Source organism: Corella eumyota, chromosome 4 (assembly GCF_963082875.1).
Source record: "Corella eumyota chromosome 4, kaCorEumy4.1, whole genome shotgun sequence".
NCBI lineage: Eukaryota > Metazoa > Chordata > Ascidiacea > Phlebobranchia > Corellidae > Corella > Corella eumyota.
The window spans coordinates 15378153-15405174 of NC_137493.1; the positions used below are offsets into that span (position 1 = coordinate 15378153).

The 27022-nt window shown below is 32.1% G+C and overlaps 4 protein-coding genes across 4 annotated transcripts; 2 read left to right on the top strand and 2 right to left on the bottom strand.

The window, feature by feature from the left end:
* Positions 1–1875: 1875 nt before the first annotated feature.
* Positions 1876–8931, top strand: LOC145749688 (uncharacterized). The gene is made up of 13 exons (XM_082565517.1): positions 1876–2047; positions 2447–2547; positions 3136–3211; positions 3446–3543; positions 3661–3757; positions 4102–4220; positions 4717–4786; positions 4898–4995; positions 6083–6161; positions 6504–6602; positions 7195–7368; positions 7767–7859; positions 8436–8931. Exons 1-13 carry the CDS (start codon positions 1988–1990, stop codon positions 8523–8525), a joined length of 1254 nt encoding a protein of 417 aa, XP_082421643.1. The 5' UTR covers positions 1876–1987; the 3' UTR covers positions 8526–8931.
* LOC145749689 (platelet-activating factor acetylhydrolase 2, cytoplasmic-like) lies at positions 8921–10573 on the bottom strand. Its single transcript, XM_082565518.1, has one exon. It carries the CDS (start codon positions 10417–10419, stop codon positions 9205–9207), a length of 1215 nt encoding a protein of 404 aa, XP_082421644.1. The 5' UTR covers positions 10420–10573; the 3' UTR covers positions 8921–9204.
* A 985-nt stretch (positions 10574–11558) lies between these two features.
* LOC145749974 (uncharacterized) lies at positions 11559–15831 on the top strand. Its single transcript, XM_082565875.1, has 8 exons — positions 11559–11725; positions 12061–12174; positions 12452–12610; positions 12969–13105; positions 13641–13841; positions 14239–14402; positions 14977–15117; positions 15490–15831. Exons 1-8 carry the CDS (start codon positions 11597–11599, stop codon positions 15564–15566), a joined length of 1122 nt encoding a protein of 373 aa, XP_082422001.1. The 5' UTR covers positions 11559–11596; the 3' UTR covers positions 15567–15831.
* On the bottom strand, positions 15748–17165 carry LOC145749975 (TM2 domain-containing protein 3-like). The gene has a single exon (XM_082565876.1). It carries the CDS (start codon positions 16723–16725, stop codon positions 16066–16068), a length of 660 nt encoding a protein of 219 aa, XP_082422002.1. The 5' UTR covers positions 16726–17165; the 3' UTR covers positions 15748–16065.
* Positions 17166–27022: the final 9857 nt, after the last annotated feature.

The window sequence follows — 27022 nt, forward strand, 5'->3', positions numbered from 1 at the left end:
CTACAGTCACTCCTTTATTTGTTTTTTGTTTAATATTCGGTTTATCATTTTCTTTTTAACTTACCGAATGTCTACGTGCATTTTGTCCTACAAAAATGGTTAAGAAACTTTTATAAGATAACTTTAAAATTAGTATATTTCACTTCCTTGTTTTGTTGTTCGTGGTAGATAATAAAGATGCCCAGTTCTAGGTAGAAGTGACAATTAAACCTAACGGAAATTGTTAGTTTCTTATTACAATATGTCGAATATAGTTCTGTTCTATCTAAACTAAAATCATTTAATATTTTGGCAAGCCTATTATTTATTTTGTTTATGCTAAACAAATAGAACACCCACTGTAACTGTTTTGTTAGAATAAAAGCGAGAGGGGAATTATAAAACATATTGTTAGGCGTTATACCTTGAAAATTTCTAAAACCTACGGTCAGTTAGCCTTTCATTAACTTATTATTTAAACCGTGGCCATTGTATTGCTTACCCAAAAACAGTTAGTAATTCTTAAGAATGCTGATAATATACATTGCGTTAGTTTCGCTGGCTTTATGCATAATCAAAGAAATTTCAGATCGCTGTTTTCGAAGGAAAGTTGAATTGATAAAAGAAAAATTACAAGAACTGATAGCTAAGGTAAAATGTGATTTAATAATAGTAATATTGTTTTGGAAAGGTTTCTTTAATGCATATATAATTTTCCCAGGTTTTTTAAAGACTGTAATGCTCAAAAATGTTTAGGGTTACCATATTTTTTATTGCGCCATTACATGCTAAGTTACATCATTCAAATTTTTCAGCAATTGGTGCGTGAAAACCTAAAAAAAATTGTTGATTTTAGAAGCCGATTGCTGTAAAAGATGAATTGATTTCCATTACGTTTGAAACTCAAGTAAAAAAACAACTGCTTAATATTTAAAGGCAAATATTTGTATTGAGTAAATTAGAAGAAAGAAGTGATTTAGATGGAAAAATAAGAAGGATGATGTTAAAGGGTCCGAACTGTTAGCCCTTCACAATGGTTTCTCTTTGTTTTAAAGTTATCTGTAATAGTGGAGCTTAATAACTAAAGGGGCGTGACCATTCGTTGTTAAATCATCATAAGTTGTTCTGAATTTATTTATAAGTACTTTTATAATTGTATTAGTTGCTGTTTGCGCCACGGCGCGGGTAAATGATGTACGTAAATAAGTTAAATGCGTTATTGTGAAATAAAACAATACTTTATTGTAAAAATGTACTGATAAAGAATGGGGCTTACTGGTTTATATGCATAGAAAAATAGTTCTAAGATTGCAGTGATGTCTTAAGATAACAGAAAAAGGGTGTAATGCCAGACTACATTATACAACTACTTTACCGCCTGCGTTATCCACAAATATATACGATATTGTAACCGTAAGATGGTGCATAGGAGACAATATTTAACAGCTCTTGTTTACTGTACTGCGGTCAAAAACAAAGACCATATAAAACAAAAAATTGTAGTTTACAGCACAGCTTTTAACCTAATTTACTTGTGTATTGTTAAAAAAAAACGAATGAAAGTTAGTTTCACGATAATTACAATGGCCACTATCGGTTTGAGGAACCGAAAATCCGGCAAAAAAAAAACAAAAAAGGTCTAGATTAAAACGTGATTAACGTTAAAGTTTAATAGTAATGATGTTGATTTTTTGGCAATACGAAAAGCTGAGGCCGTTTAATAACTTTGGCAAATATTTGAATACCCATGTACTAAACACTGTCGTACAAATACACAAACAGCATAAATACAGTAACGAGAAAACAAAGATATTATCTGACAAGTGGTTAGATAGCAAATCTTAATATGTCTGGTCATTAAGAACATTATTTTATATTTTTAAGATTTAATAGATTTACACTTATAAGCTTTATGTTTTTGTTTATTTCACAAAATTATTGATGTTAGTCGTTTTAGGTTGAAAAATTGTTATTAAGTTAATGCTAAACGCAGAACATTAAAGGCCAAATGAATCCAATAAATTCAATGGAAGTTTTGAACCCTCCAATTGAGACATTCGAATCAGTGGTACGCTAAGCTTTTTTTAATAAATTGTTGTTAAAAATATATTGAAAATATGGTTGTTAGTCTGTGTGGTTTTTTTCTACCGGCAGCGTGCTGTAGCAGAACACTTGGCTTCACTACATGAGGTTTTAGGTTTGATCCCCACTGCTCTAATGCAGTAAGCCCTTGAGTAAGGCGCTATAAACGGTATGAACTTCTGCTGAGCCAATACTTAATCATCAGCAAAATTATCAGGCAATTATAATCTTTAATATTCCAAACTGCCAAAGGCAACTTGAGACTGGGTTGGAGGTGACTGATGTTACTCTATGTTTAGGACATAAAGCCCACCTTTTCACATTGAAGATAAATAAATGTTGAATACATCTACTATGTTTCTAGTTAACTTAATTTTTTTTGTAGAATTCCTATTACTCAACACAAGGAAGTTCTCCAGGACTTGAAATGTTACAGAGAATTCAGGAATTAGTTGATGAAAACAATAAACTAAAATCCACTATAAAGTAATAAATCATTATTTTTTCTGGTATAAAAATATTTTAATTTAGTTTCATGTTATGCTTGTGTAAAAACTAATTTAAAAGTGACGTGGTGTAGTGGTTAGAACACTTGGCTTCAATACAGAAGGTCCTGGGTTTGATTCACTATGTTTCCTTGTTAAAATAGCTTTGATTGAAGAAATATGAAATGTGTTTTTTATGTTTATCGGTTTTATTGATTTAAAATTGTTCAAAAATTAAGAAATTTAAATGTTTTTTGTCTTTGTTTTTAATGTTTTTTTTTGTATATATCTTTATCCTCGATGTGGGAAAATCAAATTCACGACCCAAACATAGAGTAACATCAGTTACTCCGACCCAGTTTTGAGTTGCCTGTGGCAGTTTGGGATATTATATAGATTATAATTGCCTGGCAATTATGCTGCTGATTAAGTGCTGGCTTAGCAGGAGTTTATACCATTTAAAGCGCCTTACTCAAGGGCGCTACAGCATGAGATTAGTGGAGAGCGAACCCAAGACCTCAAGTGTTCTCACTACTACACTATGCTGCTGGTACCACTACATTTTTCGTTATCAATACATTTTTCTTAGGAAAAACAGCAGTGAGTTCAGTACAAAAGTTGCCAGTTTACAACAGTGGAAAAATAAATGGACCGCACAAGCAAAAGTAAAATTTCAAAACATTTATAAACTAAATTTTAAATATAATTTTTCAATAAACTAGGCCCAATTCAAAAATAATTTTCATGTAATAAATATTTAATTTTAAACTTAACTTTTAAGCTATAACAAACTTAATTAAATATAATTACTCCGTACTTTAAAAACCATTAAATTTATATTCAAGATGTTTTTATTCGTTAAATTTCCATAAATGCCTATATGTTCTTGTATTTTATAGAATGCCAAACTAGTTATATCTCGTCTAAAAGAAAACATCTTGGCTCTACAAACCGCTAACACAAAATATGAACTACAGCTTAAAGAAAAAAGTATCAAGTAATTTCTTAATATGTAATTTTAACATATATTTTTTGGTAAAATTTGTTTTAAAAATAAAAATTTTTAAATATAATTACATGGTTTATTGTCTAACTTTTGCATTTTTACTTTTAGTAATAATTGCGTTGGCAATGATGCTAATGAATCAATTAGTGATAACACTAGGAAAAAATATCTGAACACCTTACAAAGCTTAGAGAAAGAACTAAAGGTAAACATAGGCTTTTGTTTATGTTCTTCAGTTGTAAGTAAGCAATGGTGTTGTGGTTAGAACAGTTGTCTTGACTACATAAGGTTCTGGGTTCGATCCCCACTGCTCTCATGCCGAAGCGCCCATGAGTAAGCTGCTATGAACAGTATATTCTTCTGCTAAGCCTAAAAAAAAATTAGCAGATTAAATATCAGGCAATTATGATCATTAGTATCCCAAATTGCCAAAGTCAACTTGAGACTGGGTCAAGGTAACTAATGTTACTCTATGTTTAGGCTGTTAAGTCGATCTTTTTACATCACAAATAAATAAAATAAATAAATCTAAAAATTCTATTTTTTTAGGAAACTAAAGAATGTAAGGAAAATCTTGAGGCATCGGAATCGGATTTAAAAAACAAAGTAGGCCAGTTGGAAAATGAACGTTCACATCTTACCCAATCTATTGAAGAAGAAAGAAGAAGGTATTTGTTACCACATTTATTTATTGTCGATTTGAAAGAATAACTACTTGGCCTAAACATAAATAAACATTTGTTACCGTAACATTGTCTCAAGGTATCTCCAGTTTCGACACATAAGGTCATGGGTTCAATTCCCACTGATCTCATGCTGTAGCGCCCTTGAGTAAGGTGCTATAAACAGTATAAACTCCTGCTGAGCCAGCACTTAATCAGCAGCTTAATTATCGGGCAATTATAATCTATAATATCTTAAACTGTCACAGGCAACTCGAGACTGGGTCGGAGTAACTGATGTTACTCTATGTTTAAGTCCGAAATTTGACTTACCCACATCAAGGATAAAGATATAGCCTATACAAAAAAAAACTTTGTCCAATTTTGAGAATCAAACCATATTTTTATTCTATATTGAACTTTTGTATATGGGAACTTAAGCTTTTTGTCAATAAAAAGTTAGTATGATCATAACATAAACTTTAATATTTTTCGGTCTTAGATTCTTGATATTAAGACAAAATGTGAATGATCTTTTGTCAAAAAAAGAAACTGCCGAAGCAAAAGTAAAGGTAAAAAAATAAAAATTTAAACAAAAAAGTAAAAAAAAACTAAAAGAAAAATGTATAAAACAATAAATATTAAAAAATGGTTGGTTTTAGAGAAATATTGCTTTTTTGCAGGATATGACAAATCAGTTGATTTCCTTATTCAATGAACAAAAGTTATTCCAAAATGAAATAGCTATGTTGAAGAATAATAGAGATGAACTTAGTCACAGGTTTGTAATACCGGTAGCGTGGTGTAGTGGTAAGAACACTTGCTACACCACACATGAGGTTGTGGGTTTAATCCCCACTGATCTCATGCTGTGGCGTCCTTTAGTAAGGCGCTATAAACGGTAAGAACTCCTGCTGAGCCAGCACTTAATCAGCAGTATAATTAATAGGCAAATATAATCTATAATATCCCAAACTGCCACAGTCAACTCGAGACTGGGTCGGAGTAACTGATGTTACTCTATGTTTAGGTTGCGCATTCGACTTTCCCGCATCGAGTGTAAAGATATATATATACAAAATATATATATTTCTCAAAATTTTTAATTGTTGTTAATTTTTTTGACAAATTTTTACCTTTCCATTAAATTGTTGGATATTATTCCAAACTGTAATGGTTATAGTTTGGAGAAGATGTAATTCTTATAAGCCATATTATTATGTTGTTTATTCAATGTAATTTAAACCTTATTCAAACAATAGTAAGGCTACAGTATTGAGAAATAGTAGGTTACATTGTTTGTTTTATATTACCTTTGTACTTTGATTTGTTATTAACAAAAAGCCCTTATCTCATAATTTTCGAAAGTATAGGAAACTGTTTTGAGCAAGGGGATGGGAAGAATAAATGTATAAAGGGTACTCTTTCTAAAATCCCACACAATATTTAAACTAATTAGCTAGATAGAATAATTTTTTTTTCGGGTAAACTTGATTGGGATTTAAAAAAAAAAACAATTTTCAAACATTGTGTTATTATTTTTTGTTTTTATTTTTCCTTAAGGTGGAAAGGCCAATTTTACAGCTTAAACATAGACTAACATTAGTAACTCTAACCCAGTCTTAGGTTGCTTTCGGCAGTTTGAAACATTATATTTTAATATTTGATAATTATTCTGCCAATTATTATTTCGTGAGTCAGCAGGAGTTATATACTGTTTATATTTTCTTTCTTAAGGGTGCTACAGCCTGAAGCCACCGGGAATTAAACCCAGGGCCTCATGTAGTGAACAGAAGTGTTTTAGCTACTACACTACGCCGTCGTTACCTTATGTGATGTGGTTAAAATTTAGTTCTTATTTCTTTTAGATGTAATCTTCTTGAAAATGAAGGGCATAAAAGTCAAGAAATGTACAATCACTTACACCAAGACCATCTTCTATTACTGGTAATGCTTTGGTCATACCAAAAATTGTTAATAATGTAAGAACCGGCAGCGTGGTGTAGTGGTAAGAATGCTTGCTACACCACACATGGGGTCGTGGGTTCAATCCCCACTGACCTCTTGCTGTAGCGCTCTTGAGTAAGGCGCTATAAACTCATGCTGAGCCATTACTTAATCAGCAATTATTACCAATTATAATCTATATAATATTCCAAACTGCTACAGGCAACTCGAGACTGGGTCTGAGTAAATGATGTTACTCTATGTTAAAGTCGCGCATTCGACTTTCCCACATCGAGGATAAAGATATATACAAAAAAAAAAATTATAAATATTTTTGTTTAGAATAAACAGGAAAAAAATGATTCTGATGTTGTTGATTTAAGGGGTAAACTTATCGAAAAAAACAAGGCAATTGAAGAGATGTATCATGAAATTTCTAAAGTAACTTAAATATTTAGTTTGTATGTAAATGCTTAATCCAATATATTTTACAAAAACCTATATATGTTAAAAAGCTGAAATTGGTGGCTAAAAAAACATATTTTTTCGCTTTTTTGTAAGTAAGGCACTTTTAACCTAGCCAAAATCCAATTAGAAGATTAATAATCTTTCCATTGTGATTAACAATATCCCAAACTGACAAAGTCAACTTGAGACTGGGTCGTGGTAACAAATTGGACCGGCAGCTTGGTGTAGTGGTAAGAACACTTGCTACACCACACATGAGGTCGTGGGTTCAATTCCTACTAGCCCATGCTGTAGCGCCCTTGAGTAAGGCGCTATAACTGGTATGAACTTCTGCTGAGCCACCACTTAATCAGCAGCATAATTATCGGGCAATTATAATCTATAATATCCCAAACTACCACAGGCAACTCGAGACTGGGTTGGAAGAAACTGATGTTACTCTATGTTTAAGTCACGCATTGGACTATCCCACATTGAGGATAAAGATATATACAAAAAAAATGTTTTTACGCCATGTAGCCGACCTTCCTACATCAAAGATATAAATATAACTGTATATTAATAGTGCCAGCAACCCAAACAGGATGGAAACGTTGACAACCTTTTAGCTCGCTTAATCTCCGCGGAAGAGTCCATGAAGAAGAGAGATAGAGAATATAAAGAGCAAGATTCAATGAAAAAAGAACTCGAGTTGAAATTAAAAAAATCGGAGGAGAATGTCCAGTTTTTTAGGGAGCAGGTGACCCAAATGTTGAAATATTTTTATTTAAAATAACTTGTACTACACGGATCTTAAACGAATTAACAACCTCCTTATTCTCTTTCGTACTATACAGTCCCTGCTAATTTTTTTTCGTACTTTACCGTTTTTGCTAATATTTTTTTTTTCTTAATGGTTCTTGCTAATTTTTTCTCATACTTTGCAGCCCCTGCTAATTTTCTATCGTACTTTACAGTCCTCACGAATTCTCTTTCAGGCTTAACAGTCCACTCTAATTCTCTCTTGTACTTTACGGTCCTCTCTTGTGCTTTCGGGTTCTTCCTAATTCTCTCTCATACTTTTTCTATCATTGACCTTAAAATACAAGTAACAAATAGTCCCCAAGTAATTCTTTAACTTTTTGTGTAAAATATTAGGCTGATGTTTACAAACAAGATTTTTTAATTGAAAGAGACGACAGAACCCAACAGAACGCCACCGTCAACCAACTCAAATCCTTGCTTTTAGAGGTAAATTAATACAATACAGTATAATGGAATAATAGAATTATAAAGTTTGGTACTGAGTTATACTAGATACTGCATTAGATTACAAGCGAAAAGCTTTTTTTGTATATATTTTTATTCTCGATGTGGGAAAGTCGAATGTGCGACCTAAACATAGAGTAACATCAGTTACTCCGACCCAGTCTCCAGTTGCCTTTGGTAGTTTGGGATATTATATAGATTATAATTGCCCGATAATTATGCTGCTGATTAAGTGCTGGCTTAGCAGAAGTTCATACCGTTTATAGTGCCTACACCACGCTGCTGTTTTTTTTTTTGTTTGAGCCCAATCATTGTCACTTTATTTATTTTTGTGCTTAATGTTCATGGATAGCTTAAGCATGTCACAACAACAACACCCAAGGTTCTAAGTTCAAGTCCTGTTAAATACACGTTATGATATGGGTGTTAAAGTTTTTAAAGGCAATTGTTAGAGCGTTTAAGCTACAAAAATTTTTACAATTTTAACAAATTTTTTTACAAAATTAATTTTACAATTTTGAAGAAATAAGTATTAAATATAAATATTTTTCCATGTAGAAAGACCATACTATAGAGCAATTTCGAAGACAGGTTGAACAACTAAATTACGATGCAGTATTAAGAAACCCACAGGCCAATAACAGATAACAAAATTTTAAAGTTTTTTGATTAATAAACTAAACAAGTTAATTATATTTTTTTAACTAACATTTTTTTAAGATAGGATTTTTATAAATTTTACTGTTATCTCATAATTTTAATGCTGTTTTTTTATTTCTTTTTTGTTTATTATTTGATGGTATAAGAGCCTGCGTGTAAATAGGAATTTAAAAATTACAAAATGTTTTTATCCATTTATATCTAACATTAAATGTTAGGTATATGTATATATATAAGTAAAAATGTAGTTTAATTGTTCGTTTGTTCTATGTGTTGTATTAGCTATTACTTGTGGCCTATTAAACATTATGTTATTCTTCAATTTAGCATAGTAACTAAATTAAAATTTTACGTTCACATTTTTTTTCCTTATTGCCCTTTTCGTCAAAATAAAATGGTGTTCTTGTTTGTTAATGACTTTTTATTTAATTTTTGCGATTTTAAAATATCTTTAACACATGGGAACTTTTAGAGTACATCTTATGGGTATTATAAAAACGATTAAATATTTAAGAATATAAGAAATATATTTGCACGATAATTTAACTAATACTGCGAAGTCATTACTACCTGAAGTACAAAAATCTGCATAATCTCAATTAAAATAGGAACATAATGTACAATTAAAATAACATATTATGATTAATAGTTTGATAATTAAATAATTTTAAAGAGTAGATCGCAAAGAATTTTTTGATTGTTTAATTTGCTCTTCGTTAACTTGTACTGGGGACCCTTGCTCGACATAATCTTTAAACTCCAATAAAATCTCGTCGACACTTTTTCCAAACCCCAAATCGAGGTGTTTTCCAATAAATCCCAAAATTAACTGTATGTTAACTTCATGGGCAATCATTGGGTCTGTCGTCCCCACTAACCCAAACATCTTCGACAGAAAATTACTCCCTAAAAGAAGAGGAAAATCACATTGTGAATGGTGCACTGTGCCTTTTAAAGTGACCATTTTTCTTTCGCATGGACTGTCAAAGGTGTCAGCATCCAGTTTTCTCATATTTGCTACATTAGAAGCCCACTGAAATTTCTCAGTGTTAATAAACAATACTGGAACGCTTTTAACATTACGATAAATTGATTTATCTAGAGGATACATCCAAGAGTCTAGTGCAACCGCCGCTTTAAATCGAGAGTCTTTAGAAATAGTCGTAATCGATGTACCAGCGCCAAAAGAGTGACCCATGATTGCGCATTTATCTAAATCTAACCTACCCTTAAAAGGGGTAAAATCAATTGCTGAGTTAACACATGAAAACGTTCCTTGGTTAATTGTTTCGATGTGTGTTAATAATTCTGAGCACTCCTTGGCACGGTGGTAAACCTGTGTGTTTCTTATATTGTGCTCTTCTGGGTCATTGCTTTGTATGTGTTGGTACGTTATCCATTCTTTTTGATTGGCTGCAGCATCGTCGCCACTCGATTCTTTTAAAAAGTAGGTTGCAGATGCAGAGGTATCGGCATGCTCAACCGCCGCAACTAGGACACCGTGTGATGCTATTTCGTAGCAAATTGCACTGTAGGTCATTCGATTACCACCCAAACCATGCGAAAAAACAACAATCGGTAATTTTTTTCCATTTTCTGGAAACTGGGGCTTTGAATGCCAACCAATGGGTAACCTAGCCCCAGAAAATAACCAGCGAAAAGGTTTGGTTAGATATGGTATTTTTAAAAAGTTTGTGTAACCATCTGCGTATTCTGGTTCGACGAGCCACAACGGAGTACTGTTGCTGGTAACTTCAGTGTTTTCTGTCTTCTCAGCAGGATAATACATTCGAAAAAGGCATCTGTCTTTACCATATTTTGTCACTACATCAGTGCATCCGACATTAAAATGCCCAGTTGGGTTAGGTAGCAGTCTTGGCATTTTGTCTATCTGTTTTTTACGATACTAATTAGGAAAAATAGTTGTCAAGTTTATCTAGCAGTTGCCCAGTCTACTGTTTTATATATCATGAAGCAGCTATTATAGTAGCATACACCCTACGATCTTTCTAAGCCCACAGAATAGGGATGTACTATAAGAGGTCTAAAGTTTTATAAAACAAGTTGTAACTTGATACTAATAATAAAGCGACCTTTGCTCTGAGTAATTTAAATCCTGACGTAATATTAATATGATTCCCTTGGATATTGTCGATAAATTTAAAACCAAGTAAAATGCGTTTTTTTAATAATAAAGACATTTTACATTAAATTAACAATAATAAAATTAATATTTAATGTTTTAAATAGAACGGTGTGGGGTTGTAAAGATTATTATTGCATTTCAACGGGGCTAATAAATCGTTTTGCTGCATAATTTTTTAAATTGGCAGCTCTGATTAACTTGTGGTGCATACCCTTCTACAAATCACGAGTTCTTGTCCCATAGTATTCGTTTTTAGAGAAGTTATTTTTACCTTGAATGATTAATATTAGTGTGCTGTGTGAATTAAACTATGTGTGGGAAATTCCAGATTATCATTTACGTCATTACTCTAATAAAAAATGCACTGTCAGAGTAATGACGTGTGTTTTATGGGTTAATTACGCAATATTGCATAAAATGTATTAATTATATTAAAATATTAGTATTTTAAAACGCAACTTTATATTTGCAAAATTTAAACTAATGTAATTTTATCCCACGGTTATTGTTATTTATACATATACTTTATATTTGGGCTAAAGCATATATTCCCTTTTTACTAAGCAAAACATGTTTTATTAAACAAAAAATACTGGCAGAGTGGTGTTGTGGTAACAACACTTGCTACACCACATGAGGTCATGAGTTCAATCCCCACTGCTCTCATGCTGTAGCGCCCTTTATTTAGGCACTATAAACAGTATAAATTCCTGCTAAGTCAGCACTTAAAGGCAACTTGAGACTGGGTCGGAGTAACTTATGTTACTCTATGTTTAGGGCGCGCATTCGACCTTTCCACATTGAGGATAAAGATATATACAAAAAAAAATTGTAACCTTTGTATTTTAATTTGAATTTTGATTACTTAGGTTGTATTTTTATCTTTCAAAAGTTGTGTTTAGTTAATCTTAAAATGACTTCTCTTTCTGTGAAAACGTCAAACTTAAGTTTGTCAAGAGCTCAAAGATATCATTCCATTCAAGCTTATACCCCACCTGAATGGGCTTCAAAGTTGCCAAAAATTCCAAAGAAAAGAGTACAGGTGCTTGAGTTCAAAAACCCATGGTAGCATCTTACTTTTGCATTTACTTATTTATGTGGGAATGCCAACTTGGAGTAACAATAATTACCCTAAAGACTTAGGTTGAGATATTATTGACACTGATTGCCCCTTATTTAACCTGGTGTTCGTTCTTATTTGCTTAATTAAAGTTTTTAGTGTTTATAAACTTGCTTAAGAGTCAAACCCTTGACCCTGTGTAGTAAAGCCAAGTCCACAACATTGCACTACCAACATCAAAATTTCGTTTTAAAAATTTTTGACCATGGGATTTTTTAACTATTCTTTTTTTTAATAAACTGTTGGTTTATTATTAGTTAGCTATTCTTCCAACTCCAATACATTCTTGGAGGATTCCTAAACTGCCCTCGAATGTGAAGTTGTTTATCAAAAGAGACGATCTTACGGGAAACTTACTCAGTGGAAATAAAGTAAAAAATTTAAAATTGAATTTAAAAAAAAAAACTTATTTTTTAAATGTAACTGTAGCTATATAAAACATAATGAAAACTCTTTATAATACAATAAGTTTGTTTATTAAAAATTTTTATTCATGTAAGTTTTATTAAATGTATTTGTACAAAATATATTTTTAATTTAAAACAATTTAAAAAAATTTAATAATTTTAGTGTAACTATATTTTTTGTTTTTTTCTTTTTTGTATTTTTTAAACTAATTCAAATTTTTTTAAATATCCAAAATCTTAGGTTCGAAAGCTCGAATTTTTGTTGGCTGATGCTATTGAGAAGGGATGTGGAACTATAATAACTAGTGGAGGACTTCAGTCAAATCATTGTCGATCCACTGCTGTGGCAGCTAGAGAGTTGGGTCTAGATTGCCATCTTTTATTAAGAAGTGATGATACTGTTAGTTACCTTTTTTGATTTTTTATATTCTTTTAAATTTTTTGTTAAAACAGCTTAATAGTAGGGTTATATTTGTACCTTAACCAAGTCTTAGAAGCCATTAGCAATTTTGAAAATTATAACTTATATTACAAGATAATAAACTTACTAATTAGATTTTGGCTGATAAAAGTTAATACCATTTATAGCATCTATCTCTAGAATGCTGCTACATGGAAGCAGTAAGGATTGAACCCAGAACCTCATGTGGTGAAACCAAATGTTTTAAACATGCTGCCAACCCAAAATTTTAAATATTGCGTTATTTTAAATTATATATTGTTTTTTGTTTATTTGATATTTTTCATATTTTTTATAGAGCTCATTTGTGTTAAAACAACCTGGTAACCTGCTTCCTTCTTTATTATGCAACAGTAAACTTCATTTTGTTTCTAAAAATGCAAAATACGAGAAGGACATTAAACCAGTAGCAGAAAAACTAAAAGATAAAATATTGTAAGTCTTACGTATTTATAATATATATTAATAGCTCCCATAATACATATTTCCTCCACTGCTCTTATGCTGTAGCACCCTTAAGTAAGGTGCTATAAACGGTATTGACTACTGCTGAGTCAACACTTAATTAGCAGTTTAATTATCAAGCAATTATAATCTTTTTTTTTTCTATATATCTTTATGCTCGATGTGGGAAAGTCGAATGCGCGACTTAAACATAACGTAACATCAGTTACTCAGACCCAGTCTTAAGTTGCCTATGGCAGTTTGGGATATTATAGATTATAATTGACCGATAATAATACTGCTGATTAAGTGCTGGCTCAGCAGAAGTTCATACCATTTATAGCGCCTTACTCAAGAGCGCTACAGCATTAGGTCAGTGGGGATTGAACCCAAGGCCCCATGTGTGGTGTAGCAAGCGTTCTTACCACTACACCATGCTGCCGGTTCAAATTAAATGCAAAAATCAAAATGTATGATAGGTGAAAAACTTGCATAAAATAAATTTAAAAAATCAAATTTTTTCAAGGCATGAAACTGGAATCCCAGCTTACAACATTCCTATCGGAGGTTCTAATACAGTCGGCTTATTTGGATACATTAATGCATGGCAAGAAATGTTGGATCAAAATGTTGATGAGGATTTTGATGACATTGTTTTATCATGTGGTAGTGGTGGTACGTTAGCTGGACTGGCTGTTGCTAACTACCTTACAGGCTTAAGAGTGAAGTAAGTTTAAAATTTTATTTATATTTATTAATTCTTAATGTGGAAAAAGACGACTACACGACCTAAGCATAGAGTAACCACTGTTACTCCGACCCAGTCTCGAGTTGCCTGTGGCAGTTTGAGATATTATAGATTATAATTGCCTATTAATTAAGTTGCTGATTATGTGCTGACTTAGCAGGAGTTTATACCGTTTATAGCACCTTACTCAAGGGCGCTACAGCATGAGAGCAGTGGGGATTGAACCAACGACATCATGGTGATGTAGCAAGTGTGTTTACCACTACACCATGCTACTGGTAAATGGACATTTTGTTATTGTGTTGTCTAATTTTTAATATTTGTAAACGTAAAACTATTTTTTGGTAATCTATTGCTACCATTTATTTTATCTTAGAATTCATGCAATTACTGTGTGTGACCAGAAAGAATATTTCCATGGACATGTTAATGAAATGCTACAGATTCAAGGACTAACTGATGTTAAATCTGAAGATATTGTGGATGTAATCGATGGCTATAAAGGAGCCGGATATGGCTTAAGTACAGAAGCTGACAATGGTAAATTGTTATTGATATACCCTCAATGTAAGAAGGCTAACATGAAAGTCCAAATATGTATGATAAGTGAAAAACTTGCTTAACTGGCAGCATGGTGTAGTTGTAAGAACACTTGCTACACCCCCATGAGGTCGTGAGTTTAATCCCCACTGCCCTCATGCTGTAGCGCCCTTAAGTAAGGCGCTATAAGCGGTATAAACTCTTGCTGAGCCAGCACTTAATCAGCAGCATGATTATCAAGCAAATATATTCAATAGTATCCCAAACTGCCACAGGTAACTCGAGACTGGGTCGGAGTAACTGATGTTACTCTATGTTTAGGTCGCGAATTCGACTTTCCCACATCGAGGATAAAAACATACCTTTGGCCATATTTAAGTTTTCTTTTTCGCTGTTAAATTAACTTAGTAACTAATAATTAACTTTCTTTTTAGAATTACAAAAAAAGTGCCTTACTTTAGGGTGCTATGTAACACAAACAGCAATAATTAATATAAAAAATTTAGGTTTTAAATTAGAATTCATAAGAACCTATTATGCTACACAATGGTAATAATTAATTATATTTTTTAAGAGTATATAGCTGAAGTTTGCAAGAAAACTGGAATAATGTGTGACCCTGTTTATACTGGAAAGGGGTTGAAAGGATTGGTAAACGAACTTAATAATAATTTTCAACGGTTTAAGGGCAATCGAATTTTGTTTCTGCACACAGGTAATATTTAAGATTTTATTTATAAAATTTAAAGGTATAGATAATATTTTAACGTCTAGTTTTATTAGTAGTCAGAACACTTGGCTATACTACATGAGGTCCTGGGTTAGATCCCCACCGCTCTCATGCTGTAGCGTCCTTAAGTAAAGGTGCTATGAATTATATGAACTCCTGTTGAGCCAAAACTTAATCAGCAGCTTAGTTTCCTGGCAATTGTAATCTACAATATCCCAAACTGCCAATGGCAACTCAAGAATGGGTCGGGGTAACTGATGTTACTCTAAGTCACGCATTCGACCTTCCCACATTGAGAATAAATAAATATAAAAAAAAGTTAGGTTAATCTAATTAAATGGAATATGTTTTTATAAGGTGGCACGATAAGCCTATTTTCTGGCAGTATGAATTCACAGGTGGAAAAATTATTTGCAGAGAATGTAGTACATTAATGGGTATCATCTTTACTTATTTACTAACGAAATAACTTTTTGTATATATGCAATACTTAATTTTATATGCAGCAATATTCTAATGCATATATTGCAGAATATATTATACTTTCAACTAAGACCTAATTATTTATTTTCATAACTAATTAACCCTATTTTTTTAAATCAACCTTTTTGAATAGCCTACTGTATAATATTAGTATCTCCGATATTTTAAAAATAGGTGTATTTGTTTTTTACAAAAATATCAAAATTAAATAAAATAAACAAAAAAATAAGTTTAAAAAAACTGATGTACCAAAAGATATAAAGTTAGAAATGCTTTTAAGTTCTTGTTTACAGAAGCATTAAACTATTTTTAAAAGGGGTATAAGTAGTAAACAATTTTACTTTGCAATGCAAATAAACTTTGATTCTACAGCAAACACGAATTACATTCGATATTAATAATTAACCAAGGCAGTTATTGCACAATATAATTTGTCAGTGATAGATGTATTTAATACACAAAAAGGCTGCTATCAGCTGGCCCTACATATCCAGTCCCAATTAAAACAACGTCAATTAATGTCCAAACCCCCAGCCCTCCAAAACTGAATAATTTACCCAAGCCTTCCCTCCAGTGGCCGAGGTAGAAGCGATCTATCCCGAACCCCCCAACTGTGATGCTTAAAACAAAGGCAACAGGCCAGCTGTAACCCGAAGTCCAGTTGCACCACATCATTTTACTAAAAGTCCGGTTTCCCAGGCAGAAAACATGATCTTTCGTTGCACATACCCCTTTGACTCGACTCCGGGGTGTAGAGATAACCCTACAGCTTGTATTATCCTGAGTGCACACATGCTCTTCATTAGGGACAGTTAGGTAGCAATATCGACACTGAAATTCCAGTTCAACTGAGCGATTGCCATTGCATTCTATTCCTTCATTTACCGAACATGGAAAGAAAGTGAAAGTGCCGTATGTACAATTGTCATTTGTTTTGCATGTGTAATGTCCAGCTGGGAGTTTATTGCAGTCGATTGTGTTTTGAGATTGGACTGGTATATTTTTAGGAAGTACAGTGTTAATACTTGTTGAGGGATCTCCTTTGACAATGGTTAAAACAAACCCGATTTGGGCAAGCAGCAGAAAAAAATCATTCCTAACATAAATCATATTAGCCCTGGCAGGATTAAATAATATAAAGAATGAGATTTTTGGTCAACGTCACTGACCAATGTTTACTTAAAAAATAAACGACGATGGAAACGCCCTGCAAACAAACAATTCCAAACGAGAAATGCGCACTGTAAGTAAGCAAACTCGAAGTTAAAAACATACCAAGGCTTAAAGGATGTAAATTATTTAACATAATTACAACGGGCATGTAATTAAAAGTTCGTGAATGGCTTACTACGATTATTGTAATACGGAAACAATCACAAAATTAAAAATTGCTGGAGGCTGTAAGCGGTTTTACGATTTTTGTCTGACCAAAACCTACGTAGAACATTCTGGAATAAATCCACTGCCTACACCTTTTTTTGATTTTGTATCTTCAAGTCCGAGGACAATAAGTTTTATAATTCTTATAGAAAGGGACGTGCTAATCTGCTAATGGGACTTGTTTTAGTTATTTGTAACCGCCGAGCCCAAGGACAAATAGTCTGACTGGTGTCATATAAACCCACGACCGTTGGGATCATAATTAAATCCCATGGCCTTTTCTTACCTTTTACTTACATATTCTTGGTTTAACAAGTTTAATTCTTATATCCTACGATAAGTAACGAAGACCTAACATTTTTTGTGATATTAACTGCTTAAAAAAGTTTTAATTCGCTGGTTAAAATCATCTAAATGTGTATATGTGATATAATGTATTTTTGTCTTATTTATTGTCATGCCAGACGTAAACATCACGTTTCTAAAAATTGTTTTAATATCTTTCCACCGGGAATTACGCGATGTGTTGCTCGGGGAGTTATGGTTTTTTAACCCTTTGATCTTCTCCACCAAAAAAAAATCTTAAAAGTTATAACGGAAAGGTTTTTAGTAAACTTAAAGCATAGTTAATGTAGTATTGATTATGCACATATGTCGAACATTGCTTTACAAACTGTTTTTGCTGCAAAAGAGACAAAATTTATGCCGAGGATAAACTTAAAAAACGGTTATAGTACTTTTATGGTGTTTCCGCGTTGATCATTTTCCATTACGGAAGTAAGCAGAGTGGTGTAAAAGTCGTTCGCGGGCGTGGCGTGTTCATTTTTTTCTTTGTGGCACGAAATGCTGAAAAAACGTCAAGCTATGACTATTTTATTAGGTTAGTGTACCGACTGTCAGACCGTTGTTCGTGATTTAATAAACCGGTACTTGTTATAGAAGCAATTCTTATTTTAATAGAAATAGACTCTACAATTATATAAACAGTTGTATTTCACAGTTAAACAAATAAAAACTAAAAAAAGAATTAGCGCGTTTGAAAAATTAACGTATTTAAAGATTTTTAAGATTTAGCTGACATTTGGTATATTCAAATATTTTATTATAAACATTAAATATTGTTTATTAAAAAAATCGGATTATTTTGTGTAATGTATCTCCAGCGTTTTTTTAAAATATTTTTTTGCTAATCTGTAGAACTTAAAATTTGGGATTGACTTACAGTCTTAGGTAAACGTAAACTTCATAGCCTATATAAAAATTTCTACACTTACCTACACAAAAATAATTCAGCTCAAATTTTTATTACACGTTAGATCCAGGATTTACATTTTTTAAGCACCAAACAGTAGTTTATCTGAATTAAAATGAGTGATAGAACCTGGGATGAGTTTTGTGAAAAGGTCGTCACAGATCATGCGCGTGGTGATGGTGTTAAAACGTTCGGAGTGTTTATGGAGACAAATTGCGCCCCCATGGGATTGTACCCCCCAGATCCAGCTCGTTTTCCGACGGCTGAGATCTATGCCATGTGGAAACATCATATGGCTAACGATGATGAGGTAAATAATGCAAGAGGTAAAACATTGGTTCTTTTAGGGCAGAAACACATGTGCCAGAAAAGTTATCAGTATGACGATAAAGTTTGCAGGGAAGTAATTTACTCCAATATGGCCGCAGAAAAGGGCCTCGCCTGTATGTTATTTGGCCCCAGTTATATGTTGTTTGCAACGTTTAAAGGCGGAAAAGGTAAAGTGGATCCCGAAACAGCTTTCACTGTAATGGATGAAATGAAGTATTTGTCCGAAAGGACGGGCCAACGAATAGGGAATTAATTCTGTGATTGCAAATACTACAGGCATACCTAATTAAAAAATTTTATCTTGGCATGTACATACAAATTTAAAATAATTACTTAAACAAGAAATTTTCTCTTTGCGCCATTGTAAATGCTTACCCATAAAATTTTTGTTGACGACTGTTTACGCAAACTACTGTTTTTTACACAATTCTGTCACCATTTTAAGAAAACCACTTAATTAAACTTACTTTGAAGTAATTACTACAGGTGTTACGTTATTTCTTTTCATTTGTTTCAAAATTTGGTAACGCCAAAAGATTATAATTTAAAATTTGTATTCTTTGCTTTAATTTTAGCTTCATATTATTATCTTTAGACATAACCAAATTAACAGAGAACAATATGCTTGCAATTCCCGTATATTGCAGTTGTATCAATAATAAAAGAGTATGTAATTGGAAATCAAAGATGTCCTGCTTCTATTAGGTATAAGAGCTTATAAATGATAGCAAAAATTAGCTTACAAAGTAATAAAAAATCTGTTAAGCAGACCATTGCACTAGATTTCCGGAAACCGTAATCCGTATAGGCGGTATTGTCTTTCTTATAGAGGATGTGAGAATTTATAACTTGGTTATTTTAATAGGCTATGACAGGAAAATAAATCATTTCTGTGGGTGTAGCCTTATTACTCAATTAGGAGAAAAGAGGTTTGATAAATACTATGCTAATTAGGCGTTAAGAGGTGCACTACTGTAATACTAGACGTTTATAAACTTGAAAATGTATAATTTTAATAGACTCGTAAAGTTTTATGACTTGCTGATTAACAAAACTTCACATATAAATAATTAAAAATGTGTTTTTTTTAACCTGCCAGGCGGCCTGTTTAGTTTATGAATCGTGGCTTCATGATTCACTTCCCTTCGACAGAGAAATTCCTTTTAAGTTAGCAAAACGTCACAGGTATTGGCATATGCACCGGAACCTTTCTGTTATGACTGCAAAAAAACACATGTGTTTAGACTGTAAAGGCTATTTTCCTGCTTATTTTTTAAAACAATTAAATCCACATCCTTTTTACGTAAACTAGTAGTTACTGGTATTGTGTTATTACATTTAATTTGGTAGAAAAAAGTTCAAAAACTCGATTTTAAAATGTTGAAAAACGCAAGTCAATAAAAAGCACAGCGGACGACATTTTGAAACTAATAAAACATTACCGTGATATAACAATGGGCACACAGTTGGTAATAATAAAATATACTAGAACATTAAATGACCTAATAAAGAAAATATTATTTCAATAAAAAAAAGGTCAAAAAATTTTATTTTTAAAAACATTTTCTGATTTTTTCTGGTTAGTTTTAAAATAACCATCACAAGCAGCATATAAAACAGTTATAGTTTAAATTCAAAAAGGCTTATATTGTAATTCATTAAAATTTTAATGTTGTTAAAGTTAAATCAATCATTAAAACTAGTAATGTTAATGCGTAGATATATTTTAATAGAAAATGTAAAGCTATAGGTAGTAAAATATTATAAATTGACTTGCTGGCTTGTAATACGTGACCAGACGTTTATATTAGATTCTCATTAACGATTCGTCAATTATTTGTTATTTATTTTTGTGTCGCAATTTAAACATGCGTCATAAATTTTCCCCGGCGACTTTCTGACAACAATAAAATCCTAACCGCAAGAGCGCAGCAGTAATTTAATTTATAACATAGAAATGTCGGGTTTTAAACTATAGTTTAAATGTAAAATCGTAAAGTTAGGGTAATAAACTAGTTAACACTTTCTATATCAAATTCTATGAAACAGATATTTGCAATGTAAATATGTTGCAATTTATAGGTATTTAGCAAATATTTAAAGGGTTAAAAAACAAACAAGCAACATTTTAAAAATAAATTTTATGTTTATTTAACACTTCAATTACACAACAGTAGTTGCGTAAATTTGCTTCACATTACCTAGACAAAAACAAAAATTAAAAAACATTGATTTAAATATTTTTAAAATTTGATTTAAAAACACACAAACTAAATATGTGTTAATTATAAATACATTTACTCGCCTAAGTTTTATATTCTTATTTCTTAAATTCTACTTATGCCCGTATATTGCCCTTGGAATTAAACGAGGCACAGGCTAGCTAAATAGCAAAAGTGCCTTCAACCTACTTTACAAAACTAAAAATTCTTTTAGCTAAGAACTGTTGTTTTTCTAATTTGTTATAATGTAGATGTGCTAAAACTGATTTTGTTTAAGTATTTACTGTTTATAAATAAACAAAAAGTAAATTTTTTTAGGTAGATTTTGGTGTTTAGAAATTATAAATTTTGGCCGATTGTTTTTAGACTGTTTTATTAGTTTAAGGTTAAGTTTAATATTTAGGTTTGAACAGTGTATTTAGATGTAAAAAATATCTATCAGAAAAAAATTAACTTGGGTTTACATTTATTTAAAAATAAATTCCTGAGGTGTATATTCCAAACTGTATTGAAATGCTGGTCATAATTAACTGGGCCCAATAATGCCAAATCTTTATTGGATTGGTTAACTTTCGTGCCCCTGAGACTCATATCAACACTTAATGTCAATCGTATTAGCTGATTAGACTGTTAAGCGATTACTTAACCTAAGACCGGTCATTTATCGGGCTTTGTGACCGGGCATTATAGCGGAAATAGGCTAATATTAGACCATTTTATAACACCGTGGCACAATAGAAAGCGCTTGCGTTGTGGTATTTGTCGAATGGTTAATGAATAAACCAAATCTTAAATGGCGAAGTCGAGTGTTTTAATCTATTAAGAACACAAACACTGTCGTGGGGAGAGTTATTGTAAATATTAGAAGTTTTTTGAAGATTGGAATCGGCCCGAGACTGAGTGACTAGACGTAGGCAGAAAGATAGAGAAATAAAATAGAAAAAATTTTAACACAAATTTTCACAAAAATTTTTTAAATATGATTATTTAATCTAATAAGTTAAAAAATGCTTTTTAAAAATCTTTCATAGATGTTGTGTGAAAATAATTATCTATGGGTCAAATTCAAGTACTAGACCATTTATTTAACTCAACTGATATGGATAAATATGTCTGTAATGTCGAAGTACTTAGCAGGACCCTAACCGCAAACTGCAAAAGTAGACTGCCGCGCAAAAAACATGAAACAAATTTATCGTCTGCAAGTGCCATTACCAGACTTTCAAGTGACATTGCTCGCTGCATGTTTAACAACATCATTAGCTCCATTAAGAAGAGAAAATCGTTATGCAAGTGCCATATTTTTATCTTGGTTTTGCTGATAATAACGCTCAGGATACTTCCCGGAGTAATGTGCCAACCTCAAACTGTAGATCTCGGTCGACTGACTCCGGAGTTCACGAGGTCAAGAGGTGAGTCGAATATTTTAACACCATAGTTTTTAAATCTATAAACAGGCATGACAATACGTTTAGTACAGCATACGTGTTTAATGAGTTAATTTAATTGCATTATCGGTGCCACCTTTTATCAGCTCTCAGGGGGCCATGGTCGCCTTATAGAGAGACAGTTCCTCTTTAGTGGGTGTGTGTTGTTGATTACGTAAGGGCCATGTAACGCTAACATTTACCTGGGGTATTTTTTGGATGTACTATTACTGTTTTCGCCCAAACGTAGCTTTGTGTCGAGTCGTGTTGATACAAAAGGCTCAGTTTTTTGTCGTGTCGCCCCCTCTAAACACCGTATTGATGTCATATCACTTTCTATGCGCAATCCCTCTGATCTCTGAGCACTTAAAGGTTTAGGACCCAGTTTTACAAAAGAGCTAAGGCAACACGCTTTCTTATGTTTTCAAATCAAACATATTGGACGGTTAGAAGGTCTATTTGTTGCCTATTCCCACCTTTATAAACACTAAAGGAGCCGCCCAGACCTTTATCATTTGGCACAACACAAAACAGAATTGTAATTCGATTAAAATTGGTAAACAACTTAACTTGCTTGGTCTGTTGGCTAAACGAAACCTTTTGAAAACATAAACTTAGTGTAAAATAAATTATATGGGCAATAATTTTCTACTTAATTTAAGATAATATTTTGTTTACTTATTATAAAACTATTTTTTATAAATAATGACTAATATTTTTTAAAAGAAACCTTTTTCTAAATTATTCATTGTTATATTGAATATAGTACTAGCATGTATAATTCCACTAAAAGTAATGAAAAAATAATTTTTTGGCTTATAAAAAATCGGTTAAATTATTAGTATTTTTTTATTTAAAATGATTGTATTATACGTTAAATTAAAAAACAGAGACGTTGTAATTTACCATAAAGGTGACGTAATTAATTTATTCGGCCACTAGGCTGAGGCGAGAGCTAAAAAAACATTTTTTCGTAAAATAATTACTACGATGTAGCTTAAATATTAGGCGATTAAATTTCATGTAAAGTTTCAAGCCGTACCGAAGCCACTGGAATTCGATTCTCATTGTTTGCCTCCTTGTTTGATGTATTATTTAATTCCATGTTAATTTCGTAACGGATTTCGCCTGTCAATGTAAACGCGCTATTCCGAATATTCGTGTTTTTACATCGGTATTTGGAGGTGAATTCAGGCTAATTGCGATCCCAAATTTAAGGGGATTAGGATATTTGTAATTTCCTTAAACAAGACAAAGCTTACAATGTCACAAAAAATCAGATTCTGTTGACATAATTTAGGTTGTGTGTGTTGGTTCAACTTAGGGCTTGTCTTGAGACAGTCTGTGTTGAATTTTACGTCATTTATTAAATATTTGGTTGCCAATATTGGAATATTGCGACGCCGCGTGGCTATTTTGCGGAGGTTAGGGTTTGCTGTGGTAATTAAACTGAAAACGCCGCCTTCCCACCTAAATCAACAATCAGGCTTTAGAAATCACAAGCAGATTAATCGCTGTGTAAATAAAGCGCTGTTGCCAGACAAATGGAAAACAAAAAGGAATTGTCATTAACATTATTTCGAAAACATGTAGCGACGAAATGTTTTAGAGTTTCTGGACCACACCTACGGTTTCCTTATTAGCTTAAACGGCCTCTAGGAGCCTAGGTTCGGCTATTTCAGTCTCAGCCTTGGTGGAAATAAAGGCTATGAACTGGGTTATGTTGTAGCGGTTTTAATTGCTCTGTCATACGATCCAGCGCGCGAGCGATTATGTCATAATACATTTTGATAGAATACTTTAAATTCCTATTGCTTTTTTTAATGTGCCAGTGTTTTAAATGTAAAATTAATATATAGTAAGGCGCTATAAACGGTATTTACTCCTGCTGAGCTAGCACTTAATCAGCAGGTTAATTATCGGGCAATTATAATCTATAATATTCCTAACTGCCAAAGCCAACTTAAGACTGGGTCGGGGTAACAAATGTTACTCTATGTAAGGCCCGTAAAGTCGATCTTCCCACATCGAGGATAAAAATATATACAAAAATATGTTTAATATCTCAAACTGCCAAAGACAACTCAGGACTGGGTCGGGGTAACAAATGTTACTTTATGCTAAGGCCAAAAGTCGACCTTCCCACATCGAGGATAAATAAATATATAAAAATATGAGTTGTACAACATTGCGTTCCGTCGGCAAATGCTGAATAAAACGCCTCCTTTTTAAATTTAAGGTTAAGTCAATACGGCGGGCTATAAACGTTTGATTGAAAGAAAAACTCGCGTCGGTTTGCTTTGCTTAATTCGTGTATTTTGGGTGGGTAAATATTAAGTAAATAACTTTAATCTGACCGACGAAATGTCAGTTTTTTCACGACAATAATTTATGATCGATTTTCGACGCCATAGCAAATGTAATTTAAACAGCAAAAGTTTACAAAGCTAGAGTTTTTATAAAACAGTGACATTAACAATAAAAACGATGTAACGAATAATTTAATCCAAAAAGTAAAAAAAAAAATAAAAAAAACACTTCAAATTTAAAGACATGATAAATTATTAATTTTTTACATTTTTTTTTTTTTTTTTGGTTTTTCGCACATTGATAAAAGTAAATAATAAATACGATATACAATTAATATTACAACAATGCGACGAAAAAAATGACAAAATCAATTTAATGATTTAAAACATGCCAAAAGTAATAATGTTTACATAAAGATTTTAAGTATGTTATAGCATGGTCACCAAACCAACATACATGTGAAGTGTCAAAATATTATTGTCTTAAAACCCAATGTTCTATATGATTTACTTACACCTTTTAAGATTAGACAAAGTTATGAATTGGCCAATTTAAAATGTCATTGAAATTCGATCTGCTGAATGTTGCCAACAAGCCTTTAAAAATGTTTTGATTTCGCTAAACCTAATCCCCTTAGAAATGGCATGAAAAACGAAGGGCCGCCTTTTTCTACTTTAAAACCAATTTTAAACGTCCAATAACCGCTTGATCAAAAGGCAATGTATTCCTTTGTAAAAAAGGGGGTTTAATCGGTCCAATTTTAGTCTTTAATCGGCTTTATAGCCTTAGATTCACCGTGAACTATTTCAAAAATCAATCCAACAGCTTCATGTATTCATGAACAACATATACGCCTTTGTACTTGCTTTTATAGTTATACGCACAATAAAAGCTTCCGGGATAGAACGTAATCTTTGAAGTAAAAGGGTTATAAAAGGCCAGTTTATAAGGCAGTGTGTATATAAGAATTAGTCGGGCCAACAAAATTAAATCAAATACGTTTGAAATGCTATCTAAACAAGTCTGATGTATAATAGACGGACGTAGGTTTTATATATTTGTTTGCTTATGCGTAATACGTTATTTACAGCCTCAACTCTGCTTAAATAGGAATGGTTGTAATATTTCAAATAAAACAATATGTTAATTTTTATAATGTTATTTTAAACCTTTTTAAAAAAGATACCGGCAGCGTGGTGTAATGGTAAAAACATTTGCTACACCACACATGAGGTCGTGGGTTTAATCCCCACTGATCTCATGCTGTAGCACCCTTAAGTTAAGCGCTATAAACGGTACAAACCCCTGATAAGCCAGCACTTAATCAGCAGAATAATTATCGGGCAATTATAATCTATAATATCCCAAACTGTCACAAAGGCAACTCGAGACTAGGTCGGAGTAACTGATGTTACTCTATGTTTGAGTTGCGCATTCGATTTTCTCACATCGAGGATAAAGATATATACAACAAAAAGTTATTGTCATAAGTTTAAAATTGTTTTTAATTTAAGATATAAAATAGTTTTTTTAGTAAAAATTTGGAAAAGAATTAATTAACTATATCACAAAAAATTAAATTACTGTAAAATAATCATTAAATGAAATATTTTTAGAACTTTGACAAATGTTTAAACTTCTTAAATACCTAATTTAAAATTAAATCAAAAATTTCTTATTCAAGTCAAAGCGTTGAAAACCACTTCAAATAAAATTGTTATTTAACCAATTTATTTTAAAACTTCAAAAAAAAACAATTTTAATTCCGATTTTGGTTACCGCCCAAAATCGTAGTCACGCATTTAATTCGAGATTTAAAGCAATTTTTATTAAGATTTCGTTGTCGGTAAGTTCAAAAAATTAAAGTTTGTATTTTTTTTTATTTTACTTTTTTTTTTTAATTTATAGCCTATACACAGGCTATTACTTAATTAATTTACAGGTTAATATTAGGCTACATTATTTAAAAAAATATATTTTAAACCTTCGGTTTGTTAAATTAGGTATTACGTTACAATATAGTATCAATTATATTAAAAACAAACCTCATATTTTCATGCTATACTTGAAATAAACCATGACGTAGCGTCTATTGATGACGCGATAATTCATTAGCGAATGGCAGTCGAAGACCAGAGCGACCTGTAAATAGTTTCCCATGCTTCGCTTTAGCACCTGAGCGGTCTGTAAACTTTAAAGTCGTCGATTAGGCGACGACGAATGCTTAAAACTTTGCGCGAACGGCCATTAGTAGAGGGTGCGACGCGAAGTTATGTTTCTACATCACGTGACAGCGTGTTTGGTCGTGAGAATTAAAAAAGAAAACTGACGATTTGACTCGGCTTTTTGAGTTAACTCTTCCTGTTATTGCCCGTAATTCTTTTGTGATGCAAAAAGGTGGAATGTGCGTGTTTTTAAACATTTGATTTTAACGAGACTGCTGGGTTTAAGGCTAATTTGTTTTGCTGTGTTTTGATTTATTTCTG

Excerpts from the sequence above, each read along its gene's own strand:
- LOC145749688 (XM_082565517.1), top strand. The coding sequence starts at position 1,988 with ATGAATCCAATAAATTCAATGGAAGTTTTGAACCCTCCAATTGAGACA. Across the intron at positions 3,544-3,660 it reads CTTAAAGAAAAAAGTATCAA|TAATAATTGCGTTGGCAATG; the intron begins GTAATTTCTTAA and ends TTTTACTTTTAG. Across the intron at positions 6,603-7,194 it reads TGTATCATGAAATTTCTAAA|TGCCAGCAACCCAAACAGGA; the intron begins GTAACTTAAATA and ends GTATATTAATAG.
- LOC145749975 (XM_082565876.1), bottom strand. The coding sequence starts at position 16,725 with ATGATTTATGTTAGGAATGATTTTTTTCTGCTGCTTGCCCAAATCGGG.
- LOC145749689 (XM_082565518.1), bottom strand. The coding sequence starts at position 10,419 with ATGCCAAGACTGCTACCTAACCCAACTGGGCATTTTAATGTCGGATGC.
- LOC145749974 (XM_082565875.1), top strand. The coding sequence starts at position 11,597 with ATGACTTCTCTTTCTGTGAAAACGTCAAACTTAAGTTTGTCAAGAGCT. Across the intron at positions 11,726-12,060 it reads TTCCAAAGAAAAGAGTACAG|TTAGCTATTCTTCCAACTCC; the intron begins GTGCTTGAGTTC and ends GTTTATTATTAG. Across the intron at positions 13,106-13,640 it reads AAACTAAAAGATAAAATATT|GCATGAAACTGGAATCCCAG; the intron begins GTAAGTCTTACG and ends AATTTTTTCAAG.